We start from the raw sequence: 18,440 nt of genomic DNA, 5'->3' as shown, positions 1-18,440 counted from the left end.
GATACAATTTATCGCGGTGTGAAAATCTCAGAACTGAGTGTCTGCCATGTGAATTGAGGTGAACCGAACAGACCAACTCCATATGTATGAACGGGCGAGTGGATGGGCTGGATGTTGGTCGTAAACATTCAGCGTTTGTTGTTTTCTGGCATCATAGGAGAGCAGCTGGTCTCCATAAAGGCTCACCTCAATACAATTGTGCTAGCATGCTTCCACTAACACTTAAAGATAAATGGGTTCGTTGGCCACTGTGGTGTTTTGTTTTTCGGTAAAATGCGCTGCCTTTCATCGAACAGGTTACTCACCCAATAAAACCCCACTCGTTCTGTTGTGTTCCTGGGTTCAAAAATGTGACTTGTGGGAAGCTGGAATCCTAATGCTAATGGTGTTTTTTTCTCATTGACACAAGCCTTTAGGGATGTGTTTATGAACTTTCATTCATAGTTAAACAGTGCCAGTGACTTCTGATTGGAGCCAGAATTGAACACTTTGATGTTCCACACTGTCCCGACAATGATCATAGAGACGTTGGATCCTTGGATGCAAGTAAATACAGTCGACATGTAACTGACTGAGCTTGACTTCAGGGTCTTTTGTTGTTACTTAACATTGCTGCATGTTTAAGGTTGCTCTTAGCACGCATTTGTTGGTACTGCAGTCTGAAGAAATGATTGCTTTGGCATTGTTGGCTGAAAAATGGTTCCCATTGTTTGCACATGTTTGTTTGTACTGCAGGCTAAAAGATGAATGCTGGTTTACTTTTTGTTGACATTTGCTCCTGATAAAAAGTTTATAGAGTTCTCAGTTAGGACAGATGTGGATGTCTGTGCACTGCGTGTTCTCCAGCGGCTGCCATATTTTAATGTGATCAAATGTGTGCATACTCTGTGTTTACATTTGTGCCTTTACATCTGTTGTTCTGTTTCTGTTATTTGTTGTCAAACTGGCCAAGGGCGTACAAGTGTCACAGACTGAAGGAAAAAGGTCGGCAGAAGATATTCAAAGGAATTTCCATGATTGATTTCAAAAGGTGCATCCAAAGGCTATCTCCCCATGCTACATATGAGTAGGAATCCAGGCAGTGAGAGGCTGACATGAAAGAGCTAACTTGTTTCTGAGCTAAATCAACAAGCAACGCGACATGAAGTAAAAATAAAAGATGAAGGGTGATGTGCAAGTCAACAGGGTAAGTTAAAACAACCATGTGGTTGTACTTCATCATCGACACCAGTAGGTCTGTGCATTTCTGCTCGACAGACCTGAAACAACATAAGGAAGAGAGAATTACAGGGGTTTAACAGATGAAGGTATGTCAGGCTTGTTTTTGCCAACAACCTCCACAAAAAGAATATGTGCAAGTTTAATTCCTCACTTATCTACTGCTGAGGTTTAAATTGTTATTCTTGTGAGTATACGAGATTTGCTCACCACACATTTACCATTTAAAATATGATAAGATAACATCCAGTTTAAATACATTTTTATTCCACTATGGTCTCCAAAGTCAGAAAAGCCTGAAGTTGTGAACTTGTGGTTATCAGACTCATCCTCATATTAAGAAACAGGAATAGGATTGGATCAGCTATGGGCGGTTGCCAAACCCTAAGGTATTAGTATTGGTATCAGGACTTAAGAACTTTGATCGTTGCATAGTATTTGTGTTGTGTTCAAGCCGCTCCAAAGAAGTTTCTGTTATTGGTAAAAAATATGGTAGTTTGATATTTGGACTGAACCAATCCTCTGCTTGAGTGAACAACATTTCCGAAGCTGTCATTAAGTCGGATTGAAGGACAATTACTTTCAAATCAGGATTTTGCAACTCAATAAAACTCTTTGCTCTCAAGAGATCAGTCTATTAGTAGACAAGATGTGGGTTTTATTGTGCTCAGAACAAAGGATCGACACAGTACATACATGTTTTCACTTAGAATGTTTTTTTATCACCTAGTTTTGTTTTCGTTGCCGACAGACTTTGAAATGAATAGCATAATGGCGCAATAAACTTTAAATCCCCCTTTTTTTGCCTCAGCCCATCTGTTTACCCAAAAACCACTTCTGATGCAGCCTACGTATAATTCTGCTGTGATGAGGAGAACATTGGCGAGCTTCTCAGACTTTGTGGTCAATACAGGGTGTGTGTAATGTGTTTACAAGAGAGAGTGTGTGTGTTGCTAATCACACACCCTGTCACAAACCTGCTCGCGGAGCCAGTCGTTTGCTATACTGCTGTGGTTCTAATTAACAGGCGCGGGCATTGTGCCCAAACCTGGCCCTGCTCTGAAGTGAGTGTGTGTCTGTGTGCGTGTGTGTGTGTGTGTGTGTGTGTGTGTGTGTGTGTGTGTGTGTGTGTGTGTGTGTGTGTGTGTGTGTGTGTGTGTGTGTGTGTGTGTATGCATGTGTGTGTGTGTGTGTGTGTGTGTGTGTGTGTGTGTGTGTGTGTGTGTGTGTGTGTGTGTGTGTGAGTTAAGTGTATGTGTGAGTTTTCTTTCTGTTTACTTGTGTGCCACACTTGAGTCTCATAGAAGCAGGTTTTATTATCACATCCTGGTCCCTTTCCCTGAACCCCAAACATCCTAGAGATATTTCATAATGTGGGGAAAACACCCAGGACCCATTAACCATGTGGTCTCCCTCTTTCTCCCTCTCACCCAGAGCCCAGTGTGCAGTGTGTTGCTGTGCCAGGTCTAGTTAGTGGGTGTATTTGTCCAATTACCCGGGGGTTTAAAGCTGCCAATCATGCAGCGATGCCACATCGTAAAGCCTCGTTGCTGAGTTTCACTCTGTGCCTAAATAAACACCTGAGTAAACACCTTGATAATCACTTCATTCCACACTTTAACACACATATACACTGTAACGCACACCTTCTACACACACCTTGCATAGTCCACCACCCATGGCGTAGACTTGGTCTCGGGCCAATGCCCAAAGCTGTGGTCCTCCCGCTGTCCGATGTGATCAGAGAATAGAGAAAATTATGGTGTAAACATTCCAACGTGGTTGAGCAGAAGGCGTTGTGGAGTTGTAAGGAAGTGATCTACAGTACTGTATAATCTGTTCTTAATAAATCTGTCTCAGTCTTCTCCTCCTTCCTCCAACCTTCTCTGTCCTAGTTGGCTCCCATCTCCTCTTGTCCCTACTTTTATTTATGGCAGTATTATTTATGACGGGCATTTATGAGTTTGTCTTTGGCCGCACTTTGTGAAGCCCACTGGTAAGCCAATTCAGCAAGAGACTGGCTTGAAACTTTCAATAATGATAGGAAAGAACTGCAATCACACAGAACTGACAGCCTTTTTGTCCTGGGAATCTCAAAAACATCCATTTTACTACATTTCTTCGGTGGGATTGACCTTTTTTTGCAGATCATAGCCATGTAGCCTCTTACTTTTATTCCTACTCCCATTTCTCTCATAATGTTGTTTTTCATAAGTTTCTTTGCTGTTTCAATTTCTCAGGAACGGGTGATTGAGAACTTGCGGGAGCAGAAGGAGCGAGAGGACAGGGTTCGGCTTGAGGAGCTGGAACAGATGAGGAAGGAGAACCAGGAATTAAAGGACAGACTGTCAGCCCTGCAGCCCCAGAAAACGCCCCAGACCCAGCCTGTGAACCCCAGCCTGGCACAGAACCTGAGGCCTGATGGAGAGGTTGGTATAGATGGTTGAATTTATAAATTCTACTTTAATAAATGATGATGGGTGAAAGTTACAATTTTATTTTGTTCATGTTTCTGGTTTTTGTTGTATCTTCAACTTGAAGTTATTATCTCAGTAAAACTCAGTTAAAAGAATTTGCATGTTACACAACAGTTGGAGATTGCTTGTCTGGCATGTTTGTGTCCCTGCAGACACGCAGTCATCAATATTTCATCGTTACCCACATTACAACAGACTTGCACATGCAGCAACACTTGTGCCAAGCTCTAAAATGAGGCCAAACACTAAATCTCATTTCACAGACACTATAAAACAAATACGCTGTGTTTTTCTCAAAGCTGTTACTGTTGAACACTTCAAACAAACAACATGACACTTTATAATTATTTTTTATTGTACAAAGGAATTAAAAGAACCACGCTGCAGTGGTTGTAATATGCTATTTGCACCCTGTATTTACACTGTTAACATCTATAGTAATGGCAATTCCACTTTCTTACCTCCCTGTGAGCATCCAAAATACTGTTAGCAACTCTCCAGCAAACGGCCTGCCTGCACTTTGTCCCACAGGATAAAGGGATGAATTAAGAGAGAGTGATTTATGGATGTAAAAGATCCCTCAATCCCTGTTTGGGTGCCAAGTGAGAGGCCTCGCTGTCTTTTTTCCCTCTCTTTTTCCTCTGCGAGGCTTACAAGCCAGGACAGACTCTCGCCCTGCCAGAATTTATGAGAATATTTTCTTTTATATCCTTAAAGAGCATACACACGTCCCATTCCTGTGAAATGATATCTTGCTGAATGTTGACGCCGCACCACATGAAAGCAACAGCAGCTCAGTAACTCTTTGTAGCGAGCCAGTTCACACTTTGACAGTGCGAAGGAAGTGTTGCCTCAATTGGACTACCCTGTGCAGACAGCAGCAATCAGGCCTGTTATGTAAACTTCCAGATTTTTAAAAAAAAGATACATAGAGTTTGTATGTTTTTATTGATGATATGTGCACATGTGTGTGTTTGTGTCTGTCCCTACATGTACCTGCAACTGTGTGTATGCCTGTATGTGTTTGATCTTTGCAGTGCTGAGGAGTGCTGAGGAGTAATATTCAGTTGGCCTGAGGTGAACTGACAGTGCCTGAGATTTAAATCTGATCAACTAACTCACGACACTCACCTGCACACATGCTTAAAAAACATGCAGATCAACGTCAGTATCATCATAGACTGTCACAAATATCCTTCCAGTGCAAGATCAGTGCTACAAATTCCAAAATACAGCTCCCCATGTGCAGTACAAGGTAACCGCCATCATTGTGTAATAAAAAAGTGACACTCTACACTCTCTGTGGAGTGATTAGATTGGACACGGTGATATTACGGTATGCTTACAATTAAGGGGTCAGATTAGTCAAAGCACCTTTCAAACTAATGCTTTATGGGGGGGTAACAATACACCCACCCGCTAGGAGGTCACAAGCCAGTGTTACCATTAGATTGTTACCATTTGATGTAAAACTGTGCCAAGGCAACATTCAGGACACAAATCGGAAACAAGTGATTCACTGTGGCAAACCTTAGAGGTAGAGTCTAGAGGATTTTTCTAAAAAAAAAAGAATGTCAACGTTTACAGGAATAATCCTGCTCAGTCATCTCCTATGGGCCTCTCTACATGTGTCAGTGTCCCTGTCTGCCTGGAACCCCTCCTCAGCCTGTATTTTGGTATGTTTTGGTTGTTTCGGGACATTTCTAGGTATGGTTACATCAGCCTATCACAGAGTGCCCAGTGGGCAAGTGATTTGGCAGTGTGATTAGATTTGAAGAAGCAGCACGGGACAAAGAGCAACGCAAGTTGGCTTTCTGTTGAGCAGGTTTGTGCCAAATACCCGTAATCAGCTTGCCAAGAAGAAGGAGCCGTTACTAACAAGTAACGGAAATTCCTGCAGACCCTACCTTTAAATGAAGGAAAGCTGCAAGACAAAAAAAAGAGTGCGATAAATAGCGAGGGAATACACATCAGACATTCCTTAAGACTCTGAGATGCATCAAGAAAAGATACAGCTTAAGTGGTTTGATAATATTTGAAAATGAATTAAGAGTTGTCAAACCTGAGCTGAATCCTCCTTTTCTTGTTATGTATGTTGATACTTTTGGTATATTGCTATTGGTGTGAGCTCCTCAGAAAAAAAACAACCAAAACAAAAAACTCCTCCCAATGCATGCTAATTAATGTTTTCAAAAGGGTACATGAAATCCACTTGAAGAAGATTAAAGCTAGTGATAAAACAGACTTAAATTGATACTGATGACTCCTTATGACCTTAAAAAACAGAACTGACAGTGACATAAAATACTGTAGTTTTTAATAATTTAAACTACTCAAAGGATATCAGACAAGACAACTCACAGCAAGCAGAAGAAACTTTTTTTGCTTAGTTTAACAATGACTGGTTTATTACTCTGTTAAGAGCCTAAAGGATGACATTTTATGTCAGAAAAAAAATGAATTTAGAGTGTAGCTCTGGTCAATGATAACTACTGTCTGGTTAAAGATGGCTGGATCTTGTTGTGCAGCAGTGTTTTTTTTTTTTTTTACTTATAAAAAATGGACAATAAGTTGTATGAAAGCTTTGTCTTATTACCGTGATCATAGTGCTGCTAACAATACCCACACAATCCCTTGAACACAGTTCACCTGCAGACTCTGAGCAGATTAAGCTTTCTCTGATAAACTGTTTTCATTTAAACCCTTTTCTCTCTGATATTTTTATTACTTGTAGACTTTTGGCTAGTCACAATTTAAGTTTCTGTCAGCTTCAATTTCTATTCAGGAAAATATCAGCCAAGAGAGAAGTCATTTCACTTTGTCCACAAGAGGCTCCAACATTGACACATACACTTACACTTACACTTCAGAAACACAGGAACACTTTAGCGAAAAGAAACTAACCGTAGGACTCAGCAATTCTCTCCAGCAGTGACGACCCGGTGTCCACGGCACCCTCTCTCCCTCTGCTCGCCGGTCTGGAGCCGTAAATGGCGTCCATGAGGTCAAACCACCTCCAGTTCTTCCTCTGCACGCCACTTCAACTGTTGTGGTCTTTGATTTTCCGGTACTCGGCACGGAGTTTCTTGCACTTTGACTGGCACTGATCTAGAGTCCTCGCGTACCCCTCAACAGCCATTCTTTCGGACACCAGTCAGAACACCTTCTCGTTCCGCATAGCCCCGTCCAACTCCCTCTGCACGGCCTCCTCGCCGATGATTCCGAGGAAGGTCTGGACCTCGGCGGTCGTCCATGGCACGTTGATTTGTCCAGTCATCGTCCAAAATAAATACACTTTTCAGCGGAGATTTATACATGGCGGGGATTTGTGTCTTTCTTTATCACCACTGTCGCACGGGAAGTGACGATTCTACCGACCAATCAACAGTCTGCAGTGTTGTAGCTCCACCTTTTGAGAGCGGATCGGTTCAATCTGGCACCCATAAGGAAGGGTACCAGAAAAGTAGGCCGGCTCGTCTCGGTTTTGGGGGATCTGTCCCGGGATTAGTCAGTGGAAACGCCGTAAAAAGCGTACTGTACCGAGACGAACTGCTTGGTGGAAACGCGGCTATACAGAACATTCCTCAGAGGAGCTTTGATAAAAATATTTTTATGATAAGAGTTGTAATGACTTGTTCATCATTAATAGCTCCAGAAAAGGATGTACAAGGTTTTCAGCTGCAGTGGTTTACCTCTCAGTAGATGGAGGGTTTGTGTTTGCCACATTGTGTACACACAGTGGTCCACTCACTGAATTTGCTGATGTTTGTATTAGTGACTCAGTCAAGCTGTTAGCGGGGCTTTTTATCCTGACCTCAAAGGTCTTTTGACTTCACTGCATCCTCATCCTTTTCCAATAAAACAGCATTTGTTGATTCCGAGGTTAATAAAGGACTTTTGAAACTAAACACTCTGAGCTCTTCAAAGGGTAAAACATTAAGGATCCTCAGGGAAGATAGAGACCTTACAGAAGGTTGGCTTAAATCACTTCAAGTTTTTATTCAAATCATAAGAGTGTTTGGTCTTTTCAAGATGTCATTTCCTCCTTACCTTTTACCTTTGTGTTACCCCTCGTTTGATGTCTCCTAGTTCTTTTTAATATAATATGAAGTTAATCAATTTGTTAATTTAAGTGCTGTCGTTTACTGAAGTTGATCTCAGCAGATATATAATGGTTTAATCATTAGATTTTTCAGTATCTGGGTTGAAAAATCTGGCACCCGTCAGGTTTCGTCAAATGTATATTATACAAGTTAAAGTTTTGACATTTTAATGCCTCACAGCCTTTGTGAGTCTTGGTTTCCTCTGACCAGTACTAAAATAACTCAACACAGATCGTGGTGGCCGCACACATTAAAGTTATTTATACTATTTACACTTCAGGGACAAATCCAGGAATGATAACAATAATTTGAGTGACCAGATATGTAATCATATCTGTACCGACCTCCCTCCTCCTGTCATAATATCACAAATTTTAGCTGGACCAGCCGATCTCTTAGCTGCTGCTTTTCTCCAGTCTGTGAGTCTCTTTTCTAAGATCAAAACAAACCTTGATCCACTTGGGCCTAATGCATTTTGTTGAAGTGAGGATTGCTTTGAGTGCATGAGTGTGTGTTAGACTAGGTGTGGAGGTAATGGGGATGAAGACGGGGTAAACATGGACTATACTTACCTTCCAAATGTTCCATTGAACTGTAAGTAGAGGCCCTGGTGTATGCACGTGCTATGTCAAGCTAAGGGGCTCTTTAAGGTCACATGGCGGCACACAGTAGGTATTGTAGACAAATTATTAGATTATTAGATAAATTGAGACTGACATGTTTGATGTATTTTTAACCTTTAGGAGTACCGGTTTTAGAATTGCCTCCAATGCTGCCTAAGAAGCGAGACCAGTTTCCAGTGAGGACATGCATGTTTTAGAGTGACACTGATTAACTGTTTCTTGTCATTATCTCTGCCAAGGAGGTTTTGTCTGTGAACAACACAACTCAAAAAGTAAAAAATGAATCTTGATTAAATTTTCAGAAAACGTTCAAAATGGAATAAGGAAGAAGTGATTAAATTTTGGAGGTGATCTGGATCACCGTCTGAATCGAGGATTATTTTAAAGGATTCTTTGTCATTGTGAGATAGGGCTGTTTTCTTTATATGTGTATATAACTCCAAGATAAATGGTCGGATTGCTTTGCAAAAGGATACAAGACAAGGTCACCATAATTTCTGACAGATGTAAAAGTACGATCCAGATCCTGGCAACATTCTGGATACTAAGATCTGGAATAAGAAATATGTACTGGGTCATCATAATTTTCAATACTCTCAGGTAACAAATTATTGCACAAACCTGCAACTAACACCAAATTGTAGCAGACAGTCTGCTGAAAGGGAGTATAACATTAAAGTAGGACTTGATTATGTTATTGTAGCCAACAAACTTTTTGAGGAACCATGTGCTTCTTTCAGCTACATAAATTCAAGTCTAAATATAGTTCTTGGGTGTTTGATCTATCCCATGCAGCTGCCCTACTGAGGTTTATCACTTTTCAGAGGTCCAGGAACTATAAAAAGCAGGATCTGCAAGCTGAACATTTCTGATCGGAAGAGAACCAGGAGTGTTTTTATTTCACCTGCTGTTCACATTAATATTACAAACAGGTGTGCTTCACCTAGTTTAACCTCTAAAACAATTGTCGTCTCTGAGCCTGATAACTAAAATGAAGCGCTTTAGCTAGCATCTGTCCAAAGCATGAAGTTAGCAGAGATTGATCATTGTTTTGCCACTTGCACATACAGGAGTTAGAGGAGCTTCTGGTTGAAAAGCACCTTTACACTGTTATCAGACTGAGTGCAGTCTAATCTTCATGTAAGACTGATCTTAGAGCAGCTTTATTTACAGATGTTTTTTTAAAGTAAGCAAAATGTGTGCTTTAATTGAAATAAATACAAGAATAGGCCTTCAATAATGCAGCTATAATCCTTCTGCCGTGCTTGTGGTTGTATCTCCCTTTTGCAGGACCAGACCTGTGCACATAGTTTATCTACTGGGTTTGTTCTAATAGGAGAGAGGCATTGATTCAGACTGGGTCATGGTAATAGTTAACAGACATTCTCTTTTTTTCTAAGTACAGACTCAAGCAGAGCTTCATGAATAACCCCAGACTAATGTCAACCTGACAATAAATTGCAAGGTGTGTTTGTGTGTGTGCGTGCTCACTTGATGATGTTTAAACGACTTGCCTCAGCTGTTTCAACAAGTTAAACTGTCTTCACAAACACACTGAACCAAGAAGAGTAAGGACCAAGAGAAAGAGGGAAGAGTGGGGAGAGAGATAATTCTAGGTTTCAAACTTCCTTTGGGATATTTTTCTCAGAGAACAAAGAATCCATCAGTGTTAGTATTTTTCTTTTTTTCAACATTTCACTTTGAATAAAAAATATCTTAGATGTTTGGTGGTCTCGTAAAATCGCTGGCAAACAGAGGGAGATGGTAATTTTATAATGATAATGACTGAACTGCAAACTTGACATGACGGACGCCTCAGGGAGACAACTGATAGAACCAAACCACAGAGATGTAACCAGCAGAGGAATGAGGGGGGTGATGATGGGATGAGGATGGATAAGGGTACATATTGTTTCTGCTTCAGCTACAATGTGACCCTAACCACATACTGGAAATTGTTTTACCATTTCTTTTGGGTTTTAAAGCTAACCATGCAGGATGATATCACAGCTGACCCTGTGTGTTTATCTGTATCCAATTTTCATTCTTTTAAATGTTAAGACCATTATTTTCTTTTTAAATGTATCCTCATTTTCCATCTGTTTTCTCTTCTGAAATAACTTCTAGATCCCAGCAAAAGTAGACGGGTTACCAGCAGGAAGCCCCACGGTAGGTTCTGTTATGCTGCTTTGTTTGTTTGTCCTCTTGTGTCTCTGTGTGCGTGTGTGTGTGTGTCTGTCTTTAGAGGCCGTTTTAGGACATCAACTCTCTGTTGCCAGACCTAGCTTAACTTTAATCTGTCTAAGCTGCACTTTGTCATGCTTAGCTCAACATCCATTAGCCCTGTCTGTCCTTTGTCATTTTCAGATGTGCTCCGTCATACTTAGCTGTACTTTGTCAGTCTACTCTGCACTTTGTGTCCAAGTCGCACTTCATGGGGCTCATTGTAGTTTGTTCACTTCAGGTGTGCTTTGTTCACTTTAGCAGCACTTTGGCAGCATTAGCTGGCCTTCTGTCGGTCTCACCTGTATTCAAGGCTCAAATTGGGTATTATTGCATGGAAACGCTAACAAAAAGAGGCATTGGGCTTTTTCTGAGCTTTTTGCTGCAAAGCATGCTGGGATACTTGCAGTACACAATGGACAATTGCAAATTTTCTGGTTACACCCAGTGGATAATGGTCACTGCTCTGGTGGTCATGCTGGTGCATGTCTATGGTGAAGCTAATATGGTGCCGTCTGAAGCTAGCATAGCACCTGGGTTACATACTGTAGCAAAATAATATAACCTTTACATTGGTGCATTGGTAGTACATTAGTATATTGGTAGCACCTGTGTATAGGATGCCACCAATTTATAATCCCAGAATTATTCTTCTTTATGATGGTCTCATCTGTTTTTACGGACAATTAAGAAAAACTAAAAGGAATATGTGTTTGTTTCATTATCTGCTAAAAATGACTCTCATGAGCTTTAAACTAAGATAATACAGCTAGTGATTTGTAATTTGCTCAAACTGTGTAAAACCTGTATCTGTTTCATTTCTGCACTGCATTGTTGCTGTCTTCATCTTATCAATTCACTTCTCTTGGATGTCTGTTTCTTTCCCCAAAGCCCCAAAACATGGAAGAAGCACTACGCAAGTGTCCAGACATCACAGATCGCCTGAGGCTCTTGGAGCAGGAGGTCGCTCGAAACAGAGAGGAATCTGTGAAGTCACAAGCAGAGGTGGAGAGGCTAATGGCAGCTCTGAGGGATGCTGAGCTGGACAAATCTTCCAAGGAGAAGAAAATCGCTGATCTAGAGAGGTGAGGGTCAAAATTCTGAGGCTAAAACCTCCATCAAAGCGTGCCATCTGGGTGTCCTTAGGAGGAAGTGTCCTTAAAGTAACCGGATCTTTGAAAGATCTCAATTCAATCCTAAGTGCTCTATTTAGAAAAGAGTAATCCACAAGATATAAACTGTCTAGATTGTGTCCTCCCAGCACTTGAGACCACTTCCACTCTGTCGTGCTTTTTCCCTGATGTAATCATAGCACATAGTGACCTAAGTTTTTTTTTTGTTTTACTTTTTTTTTGTCCAGCATCTGCAGACCAGGGTAAGTACTTCTGAGTGTGCCTGTTAAACAAACCATCATCATACTGCCTGCATTGTCCATAGGCACCACTTTTGACACCATGCCATGAATGTTGGGTTGAAGTGAAACTTTCTCAGGTATAAAGTTGGAGAGTGGGGCATTTTTCCTCAGTGTGATTCCCAGGGAGCTCATTTTTGACAATCCCTGTGGGACTGTAAATGTGTAGTGCATTTACAGAAAACAATCCTAGTGTTCTTTCCTGTCTTTGCTTTAACACTATTGGAGACTCTAAACAATCAACTGTAGACTAGGGGTGTGACGATACATTCAGCTCATGAGACGAGACAAGACTATGGTGTTTGCACTATGATAACCTCAAGATATATGAAATAAGCTACGATCTGAAGACTCTATTAACCATAACACTGACTGCTGTCCGTTTTGAACAGTGCCTCTGCAGGTTGACTCAGTCTGGTGCATCTTCATTTTCAGCTGCAACCACCAGTAAGGACATGCTCACCTGTGGCCTATAAACAAGACGCTCTCAAGCTGTGTCCCAATTCAGGGTCTGCAGCCCACAAAGGCTGCAGTCTTTGGAGGACCTGGGCTTTGTGGCCTGCATAGACCGCAAACGCCAAACTGAATTTAGACAGTTTGGTTTACATTTCCTGTTTGTCACTCTCGAATGTCACGCAGCGCTGCCCTCACCTGCCAGCCTTGCATTACTTTTCAAACACATTAACAAAAAACCTTATATTTAAAACAGGACGTTTGTATTATCACATTTTAAAAAATATTTTACTCTATTGTTATTATTTTCTTTATTGATAGAGTATAGAACCACAATGTACATGTAACATTTAGGCAACATCATACAGTTTACGCATTTGAACAAGCGCTAGGGGGGATGTTAGATTAAAAAAAAAAAAAAAAAAAAAAAGCAAGCTGTCATAGTTTTAATTGCTTTTTGAAATTTTTTAAACCATCAAGTTTTTTTTTTTTCCTGGGGATTCACCCGTATGAACACAGAATTTTTCCACAATGAGGAGATTTATAAAGAACTGTTTTTTCTTAGTATATTACTTCAATAGGGCCCAAACAAAACATTGTTCCGCAGTAAAACAAAAACCTTTCAAGGTATTAGAAATACAATCACATAATCACAGAAATATTTCACAACTGGATGAAATAGTTTATGGAGTTCAGTCGAGTCCATCATCTTCAGCATTCAAGCGCGATGAATCTTGGGATATGTGAAGCTAAGAAGGATTCACAGAATCCGGCCTTTGCAGCACCTGAAAAGGAGGCTGGATTCATTGGTGGCATTTGGAGGAGCCTTTGAAATGAGACAGCCTTAAGCGCACCGCTGTGACGTTATTGGTCTTCAAACCCAGCCTTCACAGGCTGCAGCCCCTGAATTTGGACACAGCTACTGTCAAGAATTTTGTACTTTTCTTCTTCTTTGACAGAACCTTTTCTGCTTTACTGGACTATTTTTTATGCAGCGTCACCACATGGGGGTTATGCTGTAATTGTAGATAAGAATTAAAATTTCACCAAGTGCTCTAGTTGGCAAACAGTGTTCGTTCTGAAAACACCCCTGAAAGGTTTACCTCAACAGAGGCATCACCTCCATAAAGTATCACAACATCTTGTGAGATGAGATCTCGCCACACCTCTACTGGAGACCTAAATTTACCTGATGTGTTCACTTCAGGCTTCCTCATGTTTCATTTCTTCGTGCTGTCAAACATTTTTCTTCTTCTCTTATCCTGTTTTTCACCTGTGTCTGTGAGGTCATCAAATAAATAAGTTTGTTGTTTCAATCATTGAATGACTGTATGCATGCATCAAATGTACATTTTCTGTGCTTGTACCTGTGTTTGTGTTTTAAGTTTGCCAGGCAGTCAGCCAGCAGCATGCCAGTGGGAGGTGGTGTATCCAGCCCAGACACTGGCTGTTTATACTACTCTGTTTATTACTGGCACAGTGCTACTCAATTATCATCTGATTTATGGATTGGCATGGTGTATGTGTACCCAAATGAGTGGTTGTTCAGTGCCAGCAAGGAGACACTCTACAAGAGTGTTTGTGTGAGTGTTGACTTCATGTTTGTGTTCATGCATCTAAAAAAAAAAACAAGACAGAGACATGCTTTTGCATCTCTTTGTAATTTGTCTCCATCCAAGACACAGCTGCTTTAGTTGATGCTAGTTGGACGTCTGTAAACACCGTAGATTGATATGGAGTGGTTTTTCTGTTTTTGCACAAAAGTAGCCTCAACTATGAAATGTATGGGAAAGAACAATTTCTCAACACACATTGGCCCCACCAGGTGTGTTAACACTCGCAATGTTTCCGAATGGTTTAAAATCTATCTGGATGTGCTGCATGTTCTGGATCCAACACAGTTTCCTGCCTCATTCATTACCCGTTTTACAGACTCTCCACTCTGGCATGGAACCCGAGTGCTGACTCAAGCTGTGTGGGAACACTCGAGGATCAAGTATAATGGGGATATAGTAGCTCCCGCAGAGTTCGTTCACACAGTCTACTCTCTGTTTCTACGTGTGTGTGTGTGTGTGTGTGTGTGTATGCGTCATACCTTTACCCACATGTAGCTGTTGCTGGAGCGAACACACACTCATTTGAATCAAAGTAAGTTTCTGTGCATATGTGTGTGCACAGCAGTGTGTGGAGTAGGTTTTGGGTGAGATTGGGATAAGTTTCCTTTCCCTCTGCTCGTCTCTCTCATTAGTGTCAGTCACTTCTACGAGTCTGACCCCTCCCCTCAGGGTTAGAGGTCACATGCAGATCAGCCACAGGTTATCAGAGGAAGGCCACTGCAGCCATACATTGTCTTGTCATGTTATCAATGTGAAATCTGGATTAGCAAACACAACCAAACCAAGGCTTTATGTACGCTCTACACATAACGACAAATTACGATTTAACACTTTTCTTTTTATAGTGTGTTGAGTGCAAATAAGTGGCAAACACAGCCCTCCACACATCATTCCCATTCCAGATTCCATTTCCCACCAACCGCAGTCTCCACTCTCAAAACTGGAAGTCTTGCAAAATCTCTCACGGTCGAATGTTAGTTGAAAGTAAACAAACATAGTGGAGGATGGGTCAGCTGTCAAACTGACTGTTGCTGGCTGTTTGGCTACCTGATGCATCTGTTGCAGTAGCAGTTTCCTGTTGAACTCCTCTTGAAGCAGAGCATTCTGGTACAGCTTTACCTACCTCTAAATTGAACTGAGAGGAAAGGAAATCTATGAAGTGTCAAAACTTCAGCAGCTTTTGTAGTAAAGATAATTTTATTTTAGACCAACATGTATCGACTTGTGGCCTCCATCAGAGTCATACCAAAGAATACTGTAGATAAGGCTACTTCAATGTGATCTGCAATATGTTTTTACCATGCCTCTAATGTAGGCCACAAGCTGCAACATGTTGATCCTAAATAAATTTGTGGCTGGAGTTTTGACGCTTGTTTCACTCCTCTCTCCATCAGTTTGATTCTGGGTCTTAAACAGGCCACATGGTGTTGTTGCCACGAATCTTCATTTTAAACCCCCATCTATCTTTATTATTTATGTACACTGTTCCTTGGTGTTCCTTTTCTCTATCAGCTCGTTTTCCAGTTAGCTATCATTTCAGTCCACCTGGCAATCCATGGCTGTCCATTGGGTTCCCCCAAACATCAGGATTTCTGATTTTAAATACTGTAAAATGTGTAATCTTAATTATTTCAGAACAGTTCAGCTGTGGTTCTCTGCCTGACGCCACACGCATACTTGGAAAATCATCCCTAAAAACCAGAAAATTGGAACCTTGTTGACCATTAATTTTGTGATTTGGAGTGTATACCCCCTTTTATTTGTACACAAACCTGATATGACAGCATGGGCGGAGGAATTTCTCCATGTGATTGGACATCTGTGTAAAACTGGAGGACTGAAGCAAGATGTGTCTCAGTGGAGGATAGATGTTCTTTTAATCGCTGTTTCTGTTGGACCTCCGTCAGATGGCCTATTAACCACTATCTGGCAAAACCAAGAGGGGAGCAGATGAGGAAATAGACACTTTCTCATCCAGTTGGCAACAAAGCAAAGAGAGAAGATAAATGCAGCCAGCAGGTCCTTGTAATAAATACCTTCCAGCAGCAGCAGCAGAAATACTCACTCAGTTTTTTCATTGTTCAGACCTCCAGTTAAAGTCGTCGGTGACTGCAGTTGGTAGTCTATTGTTTGTATTTTCCGTTCTTTGCAGATGTTAAGAAACAGGATATGTGGAGGCATTTCTTTTCACTGTTTACATCAGAGTTGCTTGTTGAGTTTGTTAAGTAGAATTTCAAAACCATCATGATATAGCTTTTGAGGCAGTTTGTGTTGAAAAGATGAACTGGAATTGTGGTATCATGACTTTTTTTTCCTCTGCATGAAATTAAATAGTCACACCTTTGAAAGAGTCTCTAAAACAGGACAAATTTGAACTTGCTTTCAAAACTAAGTGCAGTATTCAACAGCCTTTTATATCACAGCAGTTGCAGTGAAAATTGAGATATAAAGCATGACAAAAACCTGGCTGGAGAGTTGTTTTGTGCAGCCATCTTCTTAATATCCGTACAGTCTGATATTTTTAATGTCAGTGTGAGCCAAACTTTGAGAAATAATTCATCCTCCCGGTCACGCCATAAAATAGTTATTGACGTGGTAAGCACCTCAGTATGTAAGGGAGAGTCACAGGAAAAGGGAGGTGTGTGTGAATAAATATATTTATTTCTATGTGTGCACACGTCTATATCTGCAAATGTGCACTTGTGTGTCTATGGAGGAAGTGCAGGAAACACTTGTCGGTAGTAGAGTTGGCAAAGGGTCGATTGGCGGGTAGAAATCACTCAGTGTTGAATGATAAATATTCATACACTCACAAACCAAGACGTAAACACACGCAAATCATTGTTGGCCTTATTCCTCTGATTATAATCAAACACCAGATGTTAAGAGCATCAATCTTTGAAAACACACTCTCTGTATGCATGCATGCCAGTAGACAGATTACTTTGAAGTCTCTGTGTATAATATTTCCATATAAAATGTTTGGAAACTGTGCTTTCACGTGTGGTTCTGCAGGTGTTTGGCTTTGAGATTGACCTGTCAACTTCCTGTTTCACTAACTGTTTAGATATGCACCCGCACGACAGATGGCTGCTCACCAATGAGTCTGGTTCAGCTCACACTTTCTGCCTGTTGTGCAGAGGTGTTTCCCTTTCCTCTGTTGTCAAATACTTTTTCACATTGGGTTAACATTTTCCCTAGCTCATTAATTTAAAACCTAAATTTGCTTCATTTGTGATATTTTTAACCCTCTGATGAAGGAAATATGAAAGCTCATGTATTTTTTTTCCTTTCAGTGTTTTTTATTCTTCTTAGTTAAAGAAAAAAAAAGTTACCAATAATCATTATTATTATTATTATTATTATTATTATTATTATTATTATTATTATTATTATTATTATTAATTGTTATTATTAATTGTTATTATTATTATTATTATAAATATTAGATTTTTTCCAGAAATTTACAGACATGTCTACTTCAGTGGACATGGGCTTCAGTATTCAAAATAAAACCAAATGATTTTTTTGTAAAAATGACTTACATTGTGTTTTTGGTAATTCTGTGAATATATTTTCTATGCTTTGCAAAACAGTTAACACATTTTTACACAATTTAATTTTGTATATTTTACAGTAGATAAGCTTTTACAAAAATGTCTGAATGATATAGACAACTTCTACCTGCAATGATGAGGTTTGTCATTACAACAAATACAGACAAAAAATTCCCTTCATTTAGTGAATGACATGACAGTTAGATTTTCTTTTTTATCATGCCATGCACTTAAAAGGACCATGTCACACCCTGCCATTTCAACCCACGAACCATAAATTGTCCTGCTTATTAACTGGATACTTACTCAAAGAACAAACATTTTGGTGAAGTGATTGACTAAGTTTTATTTCATCAACAAAAATGGATAAATAATGGATTTTCTGCCTGCTGTGATTGTAGCAACAGGCAATATCAAATTATACACATCTCTCTGCTGCCTTTGCTAGGATGACTGGAGAGGATCCAGTTAGCAATAGTGCTGAACTGTTTCTCCTCCTGTTTCCTATTCATGCTCCCCTCCTTTTCTTGCACAATATTTAATACAGTGTCTATCTCTAATTACTTTACAAAGTCTCCTGATGGTGCCCCCTGTCTGCTCGAGATCAGATGTTTTTCAAAAGAGAAGAGGAGGAAATATGGAAAAAATATGTAAATGTAAAGTAGATGTTTCACCTCTTTAGACTTTCTCAGGAAAAATAACTGAGAACGAATTCTTCAGCAACACCCTTCTTAAGATTCACATTTTCCCACATTCAGA

At 40.3% G+C, this 18,440-nt stretch overlaps 1 protein-coding gene across 5 annotated transcripts in view; it reads left to right on the top strand.

Moving 5' to 3' along the window:
* LOC141799230 (ERC protein 2-like) overlaps window positions 1-18,440 on the top strand; it is a 185,507-nt gene that overhangs the window by 64,546 nt on the left and 102,521 nt on the right. For all 5 annotated transcript variants that reach the window (XM_074681414.1, XM_074681411.1, XM_074681415.1 and 2 more), the window contains exons 10-13: window positions 3,459-3,647; window positions 10,549-10,590; window positions 11,536-11,729; window positions 12,005-12,019. In XM_074681414.1, coding sequence (XP_074537515.1) covers window positions 3,459-3,647; window positions 10,549-10,590; window positions 11,536-11,729; window positions 12,005-12,019 — 440 coding nt within the window. The remainder of the gene's footprint in view (window positions 1-3,458; window positions 3,648-10,548; window positions 10,591-11,535; window positions 11,730-12,004; window positions 12,020-18,440) is intronic.

The sequence above is a fragment of the Halichoeres trimaculatus genome, unplaced genomic scaffold, assembly GCF_033239565.1.
Source record: "Halichoeres trimaculatus isolate MK-OKI-2021-1 unplaced genomic scaffold, fHalTri1.1 fHalTri1_scaffold_11, whole genome shotgun sequence".
Lineage (NCBI taxonomy): Eukaryota > Metazoa > Chordata > Actinopteri > Labriformes > Labridae > Halichoeres > Halichoeres trimaculatus.
The sequence above is the reverse complement of the archived record's forward strand: the minus strand, read 5'-3'. Positions and strand labels throughout refer to the sequence as shown.